The 8,019-nt window shown below is 34.8% G+C and overlaps 1 protein-coding gene across 1 annotated transcript; it reads right to left on the bottom strand.

The window, feature by feature from the left end:
- Nucleotides 1-237: 237 nt before the first annotated feature.
- Fgb (fibrinogen beta chain) lies at nt 238-7,679 on the bottom strand. The gene is made up of 8 exons (XM_026384733.2): nt 7,582-7,679; nt 4,875-5,066; nt 4,211-4,394; nt 2,790-3,017; nt 2,119-2,232; nt 1,653-1,778; nt 1,151-1,436; nt 238-567 (listed from the first exon to the last, which is right to left on the bottom strand). The coding sequence occupies exons 1-8, from the start codon at nt 7,651-7,653 to the stop codon at nt 336-338; spliced, it is 1,434 nt and encodes a 477-aa protein (XP_026240518.2). The 5' UTR covers nt 7,654-7,679; the 3' UTR covers nt 238-335.
- Nucleotides 7,680-8,019: the final 340 nt, after the last annotated feature.

Below are 8,019 nucleotides of genomic sequence, written 5' to 3'. Positions count from 1 at the left end.
TAAAAGTGGATATTTAGAAAAAGATTTTAGTTTGCCTCATCATTTTTCTATAAGGATAGATTATCTCTCTTCCTGATTTGAAACTTTTCACAATCAATTCGAACCAACTGACTCTATCCACCAACTATCCTCTTAGTTACTTCATGGTAAGGTGAGTGAAGAATATGAAAGAAAATTTCATGCTACTTTAAATGTCATTTATCCTATACCTTTTCCAAAAAGACACAGAATCATATGAGATTTTCAGAGGGATATAATGTATGAAAGAAAATTCCAATAACATAATGTAAAAAATGTTGTCACATATAGAAGAATAAAAATCGACATTTGGGAAACTATTGCTGTGGGAAGAAGGGCCTGATCTTCATGGATATCTTCCTCATTGAATACCATGACCCCTTCCAATTCATCCATACTACGCCATCATCTGTGCCATGCTTGGCCATGTCCCAGCTGTACTGTCCACCCCAGTAGTATCTGCCATTTGGATTGGCTGCGTGACATCTGTTATACCACCATCCACCACCATCTTCTTTAGAACACTGTTTTCTTGGATCTTCATTTGTCCTGAAAGGAAATATGTCTTAGGTTACTAGAAGCAGAACTACAGTTGTCAAGTTCATTCTTTGCAGAGTATCCACAGGAGAGTGCTATACTGAGGTACTTCCCTTGGGTTCTACATGTAAAGTCCTATAAGTACACCAAAGGCTTCCCTGTCCCATAGCAAGAAAGGGAGATAGCTGGGCCTATGTGGCCAAGTCATGTAGTGATGACATTGGTTACTTCATACTGAAATGACAACTTTCAGATGCATTAATATTTAAGAACCCTGGAAATCAAAATGAAGATCTTCAAATAAACATTAGAGCATAGATATGTAGGTATTTATATGAATGTTCATTGCTCAGAAAATGAGTGTGGTCTAATTCCAGTTCCTTCTCTTACTGTGACTTTGGGTTAATTATTTAATTTCTTGAAGTTGCATTTATAAAGTGAGAATAATAATTTCTACTTTATAGTTGAAATGCTTTTAAGTGAAACACACATTGGGCGACAGATTGTGGTTGCTAATAACATTAGCTGTTAAATGATGCTGAATAATAATACTAGTAGGGACTTTTAAATTAGGAGTGAAGAATGCCGCACATACCAGCCATCATTGTCTCTGTCGTAGGTGCTGAAGAACATGCCATTGTGGATGGTCATGGTTCTGTTTTCTCCTACCAGTTGAGAAGCTCCATCCATGAGAGCATTGCCGGCTGTTCCTTTGTAGTTGCCCACTGAGATTCTGTATTTATTGGCCTCATTCTGCACCGTGAAGAGTCCATAATGCGCCTTCACCTTGTCTCCTTTCCAGTCCTCCATTTCAATCAAAAGTTCTGTGGCTCCCATCTCAGTAAGTTCATTGATCTTATCATTTCCAAGCCAATACTCACCTAAAGGAAAAACAGAATAAAATGTTACCAAATATCAAATATTTGGAAACAAACAAAAACCCTGCTTTTCTTATGTATCTTTTGCTTTTACATGTTTCTAATTAAACTCCTTTTAACTGCCTAAAACCTAAAAACAGACTCTAATCAATGCTCTTACAATGGAAAAAAAATCCCATTTGAAATACAATAATTTTATTTTCTCCTCCTAGTTTTTACCTGGTAGGCCACAGTATTTCTTTCCATCTGCATTGGTTGCAATATTCCCGAATCCTTTTTTATAGGGGTCCCATTTTCTGCCAAAGTCAACGCTACCATCCTGACGGTTCTGAATTACTGTCCATCCTATGGTTGATGGAAACAAAAAATAGCATAAATTAGCCAATAATAAGTGATATCGCTTTGAAAAGAACATCTGAATCCCTTGTCCATTCAATTTACCTTATGCCCACTTAAATTTAGTTCTCCAAAATGGACAGAATCATGAAAATAAATATGAGAGGAAACTCTTAAACTCTTTGGAAATGAAATATGCTTGATCTTATCCCAACTTGTAAATCATAGATACTTAAAAACTTTTAAAATATCAGATTGAATTCCAAATCAAATTGCTCTTTGCCAGCTATGTCACAGCAAAGTCTTGTTTCCTGTCCGGTATTTGAAAGAACCACTGTCCAATACTTACCTCCATTTTCTGTGGTCATGTCACAGTATACTCTATAGGGTTTGCTGGACCTGTCAGGCTTAATGAGATACATTTCAGATGTTTCACCACCTTTCCTGATGATTTCTTCACATTCTGCAAACATAAGATAACATCTTATGTTCAGGATCTATAACATCATTACTTGGGCAGTTCTTTATCAAAAATGATTATATAAGTTAGCGGGGGACTGTTTTGTTATAGACATTTGAGAATTGTTTTAATAGTATAAAACACTGGGTCTTTCTTTGAAAATCAAACTTAGTTTTGAAGAATTCTATCTGCTGAGTAAATTAAAAGGGCCCTCCCTAACCCCCTCTTGTGCCTAGGAGAATCCCCAAATGGATGGAACACATGGGATGGGGAAGCTCCAATACCTGTCCCTGCCATCTGTTCACCCAAGTACATTCATAGACTGTACATCAGATACCCTTAAAACTACACCGTCATTATATTCCACCCTGCTTATAGGAAATTGGCAAAATCACCAGGCCAAGGCATACCACAACATGCTAATGACATCTTCATGATGTGCTATAGTGACATTAGGCTCCACTGAGGAAAATGTACTGGATCCACTTTTTAATTCTTTTATTTTTAAAGAATGTGAATTCTTCTGGAATCTGATAGAAGTATGTTTGCTAACTACTTACCTTTGCCAGACACCACAGGGATATTGCAGCTGACAGTGCACGGGGCTTGGCAGTATTCCATCTGTGCTGAGACATCAGATTCTAATTTTTGTATTTTGCTTCTCAGGTCTTCCAGGATTGAGCGGAGCACACGAAGGTTAGTTGGGATGTTTTCATTCACGGTCTCATCTATATATAATCGTTGGTTTTCCAGTGCTGAAGAGTACTCATTAATGACATTTTCATTGTCTAGGAAAATGAAATTATATAGGGATGGTCAGCATTTGCCTCATAAAAAGCTAAGTATATTCAACTATATAATTATGATTTTAGTTTGCTGAGAATAAGAGACATTGAGCTACTATCAAGTAATCATGATATATAGTTGTACTTAGGGAAAATTATTTTGTCAAGGCATAGACAAATTAGCAAAGCCATAGAACTTCAGCATTATCACCACTATATGAGTAATTTACCATAGGTTTAATTTAAAGATTATATCCAATAATGGATACAATATGTTGCTCATTTCTTTGACGAAGAAAAGAGGAGAAAGCAGTATTTGGGCCTTCCATCTCAGAAGTTCAACATCTTCTAGAGCAAATGCATTTGATTTCTGTATACACCTTGCATAAGTACTATAGAACATCAAAAGTGAAAAGAGAGATGCTATGATTCCTTCAACTCATTTGAAAAGTGGTACAAACTTAGGTATGTTACTGAGAAGCCAGGCTCATACTCTAGTTGATCCCTAAACACCAAGTCAGTACCCCTAAGCATTGAGATCTTAAGATTCACAGTTGAGACGTCCCTGTGCATGTGACAATGAAATATATCATGGATTTCTCTTTCAAGTTCAAAACCTCAAATATTCAATGTATATGTGCTAAATTTTCACTTGGTAAATCTTTTGTAAATTTTTTTCATTTTTAATTTTTTTGGTACTGCAGATTGAACTCAGGGGCACTCAACCACTGAGCCACATTCCCAGTCCTAATTTATATTTTATTTAGGGACAGGGTCTCACATTGTAGCTTAGCATCTCACTGTTGCTGAGGCTGGGCTTTGAATTCACAACCCTCCTTCCTTAGCGCCCCCAGCAGCTGGGATTACAGGCCGGCAGCACTGGGCCCGGCTCACTTTGTGAATCTTTATCTTCTGAGTCATCAACCAAATTTCTTATAGATGAACAATGAGAAATTATAGTAAAATTTTTCATAGATCACTCTTGTTGAAGTCACACTGGGAACAAAACTTTGATCATGTTTATCTGGCAAATCACAGGTGCAGATGTCTAAGCCAGGTTCTTAATGTAATCAGATGCATACTGAAAGCAATATTGATGCTATTTAGACCAGTTTAGAAATGCTGATCTCATAATCATGCATTCTCACAGCTGATTTTATAACTGAGGATCAAATGGAAAACACAAGAATATCCACCTTTTACTTGTGCCTGCCTCTTTTTCCACATGTCTTTTAGCAGAGTCATGTACTGGAATGTGTTGGAGGAAGTCTGGGAAACAGACTCCACATTGTTGTTTAATTCTGCAATGCTGTTTTTGATTGGTTTTTCCTGGTTTAGCAGAGTATCTTGCAACTGGCATCCTGTAGGACACAACACCCCCTACAAAGAAGAAAGAAGGCATTAGAGAAAGGATGTGGATTATGGATGCTTGTTAAAATAGTGCATATAGCAATCCAATTATCTCATTAGTCAATGAAACACTGTGTTATTTGACTTGCTTTATGGAAGACCAGAAATGTCAGAATTAGCATCATCATATATTTACATATTTTGAAAACTTAAAATAATCCTTACCACAGAAGAAATGTAATGAGGCAATGAAAATTTTATCAACTTGAACAAAAGAAGTAGGTGAAATTTAAAGCAAAGACAATACCCACATATCCTAACTTGTTATCCTAGGCCCAGACCAAAGAACACAAGAAAGGGAGACTACACCAAAGACCAAATTAGGTTTATGTTCCGAATTTTATTTCCAAAATAAATAAACAAAATAGCAATGATGGTAATGTGGGTCAATGAAAACCTAGACTTTCTCTGCATGGGAGACCCACCACTGCAAGAAATGTCAATGCTTACCAGGTCTGGGTCAGCATGAAGACAGCCTCCAGCATCCGGGGCTTTTCTTTCCACTTTTTTCTGACCGGCAACTGGTTTGGATGGACGAGCCCGATAGCCACCTCCACTAATGGGAGGTGGGGCAGGTCTCAGGCTGGGAGCCTCTTCCCTCCTCCGGTCAATGGGTCGATGACCACGAGCATCCACTACAGCCTGCAGAAAGCCAGACAGAAATAGAATGATGACTGTTAGAGGAGATTTGAGATGAAACTACTCCAACACCCTCATTTTATAACTGAGGTTGTCACAAACCTGAAGATTTGCTTAAGGTCCATCCACTGGCTAGTTTGTGGTAGAAAATCAGAAGGTTACTTACGTCTCTTCAGAAAAGGATGAAAGAAGAATAGCATCTAAGACTACCATACCCAAGAGAGTTTTTAAAGAGAGCCTCTAAAAGAAAACTATATGAGATTATGAATAACCTTGACCTCAGGTTCTTGAAACCCAAACATTGGAACACACAAAATTCTCAGGAGTCTATACAGTCAAAAGAATGAATATTCTTAAGCCCCTTAGATTACTAAATTCCTATAATTATTATTTATCATTTCCCCACTTTCAACTTTTACAAATTGATCATCAGTCTATCCTATAGGATCATATGTAACAGACAATAGAAGGTTTATTTAAAGTGAAATTTACTTAAATTTGATTTGTAATAAGACAAACTTTGACCCTAACATGTTGCAAGAGAAATAAGGTATTCTGGGGTCAGATTGCCTGGCTTTCAACTGTGACCCTACATTTACTATAAGACCCTGAGCAAGTTACTCTGTCTGTGTCCCCATTTCCTCATCTGTAAAACAAGGATAACTGTAGTTTATATCTGTCTCATAAGATTACTGTAAGGATTTAATGACTTATGTATGACACACTCAGAATAGTACTAGGCCCATTGTAAATGCTCATTATAACTTGGAATATTATATATGTTGGAATCATACATAACAGATATTATAGTTTAAGTGGCTTCTTCACTCTTAATTCAACTTTCACTCTTATTTCCTATTAACAAAATTTATTAAAATATAATTTTGAAATTTCCTATATGGTCTCTATATGAAATACCAAGATTATCTCATATTTAAAATAATTCTTAAGATTTATATGTTGCAATAAAAATTATGTATTAACAAAAACATTGCATTAAATGAACTTGAATTGCAAAATATGCAGTGCAATATAAAGGTTTTGGCTTGGATTAAATATATTATCATATACTCTTTGTCAGTAATTGTATTCATGGGGACTTAATTACTAATTAACAAATGACAAAAATTTGGAGAAGGACCTGAACTCTTTTGCAATTGTTTGAGTCTAAAAGTCACCAAATGAGCTGTACTTAGAATTTTATTGTCATTTATTTGTAAGATAATTTTATTACTTAACATTTCCTGCTAGGAAGTTTGGCTCCAGATTCCCCTGCTCAATCACATATATCCTTAATGAAAAAGATTTGGAGGAAATATCAAAGGCAAGGTCCCAAGGAGAGCTTGTCTGCTCCAACACAAATTTAATTCACCTGTTTATTATAAATAAAATTATAAATGAGACTGTTTTCTTTTTTGTTTTAGAGTGCTAGTCGAGAAGCAATTTTACTAGAGAAAAAAATGTAAAAAAAATTTAACAGATTTTAAGTCTATGAAGACCACTTATCAAAATAACCAAAACTAGAAAATCTGCTTTGGAACATAAACTATTAAACTATTTCTATGAAGATTAGTTACTGAGTAAGAATGTGAAAGTACCTTGCAAAGTGCTTCAAAAAACTTAGTCTCACGACTTCTTTCCATTTTTCTCACCAAATGTGATTGACCAAGTTATCTTTTTATTTGAAGAGTGTGATGATTAGAACATTAAAGTTCTCTCCAAATTCAATAAAAGAGCCAAATGAATCAAAGTCTTATTGTATATTCTTATTTCTAGTGTGTTGATACTTTATCATGCACAAGAAATTTGATCATGATACATTTGATAATAAAATTACAATTCCTTAAATATTTCTTTTTTCTAAATGCATTTCTATGTTTTTGATAACAACAAACTAATAGCAGTAAGTTGGCAAAGATAACACTTGAGGACAAAACTGTTCGACAAAATAAAAAGTTAGACTTCATAACCATCAATAATAACAATAAACACCACCTCTGATTTAAATTTTCTCATCTGAAAAACGTTTCATTTAAACTTAAATTATAATTCATATTCATAATTAGTCAGTAATCTCAAGAGCTATATATTGCTCTCCTCACCAAAAAGCCACCTATCTACCACAGCTTTTTCTTTTAAAACTCTCCTCTTTTGCTGTCTTTTAGCCCTTACGATTTTTAGATTCTATACTTATAATTGTAATAATGTATTGCTAGAACTAAGTGAAAATCATAGCATTCAGGATAACAAAAAGTGAAAAAAATACATCTTACGTTAGCCAAGCCATCTTCATCCTTGGAAAATAAAAGTAATAAACCAAAAAAAAAAATCAAATTATTTTGCTTTCACAAATGAATCATCACGAAGTAGCTTTAGGTAAATTAGATCCTAGAGATTAACAATTCAGTTTCAAACTATAATCAACACTAATTTCATTTAAGTAACTATTCATTAGTATGATTGTATTATATTTTATGTTAATAAGATTAGTAATAGTAGAATAATATAAAAAAATCACCTCATCTTCGTAGTCATAAAATTGGGATTTAACTGAGAAAACACACAACAGAAGCAATAATAGATGTTTCATGGTTTCAAATTTTTGAAAGTTCCAAGAAATCATCTTCTGCCTGAAGACCAGAGAGAACTTCAACTATATATACTTGGGTCCTCTGTTAGGCATGATTTCAGAAATGGTTACCTTCCCTTAGTTAATATTTAATTTTTTGGTTCCCTTGTTGGCTGAACCATTTTATCACTTAAGCAACATCTTCCCAGCAAGACTTATTTACTTGTGATACAACTCTTCTCTGCTGTTGGTTTAATTTAGAAACACTAATCTCCTCAACTCATTTAACCTGAAAAATGATGGAAATTTAGAACATTCCTGGAAGAGATGTATCACATTTCTCATAAATTAATGCCACTAGAGTTCACAAAGAATGTGCAGGGAAAA

This window comes from Urocitellus parryii, chromosome 10 (assembly GCF_045843805.1).
Source record: "Urocitellus parryii isolate mUroPar1 chromosome 10, mUroPar1.hap1, whole genome shotgun sequence".
In the NCBI taxonomy this organism is placed as follows: Eukaryota; Metazoa; Chordata; class Mammalia; order Rodentia; family Sciuridae; genus Urocitellus; species Urocitellus parryii.
Note: the sequence above shows the minus strand (reverse complement) of the source record. Positions and strands in the feature narration are given on the sequence as shown.

Excerpts from the sequence above, each read along its gene's own strand:
- Fgb (XM_026384733.2), bottom strand. The coding sequence starts at position 7,653 with ATGAAACATCTATTATTGCTTCTGTTGTGTGTTTTCTCAGTTAAATCC. Across the intron at positions 2,233-2,789 it reads CCCTGTGGTGTCTGGCAAAG|AATGTGAAGAAATCATCAGG; the intron begins GTAAGTAGTTAG and ends TTATGTTTGCAG. Across the intron at positions 1,779-2,118 it reads CATGACCACAGAAAATGGAG|GATGGACAGTAATTCAGAAC; the intron begins GTAAGTATTGGA and ends CATCAACCATAG.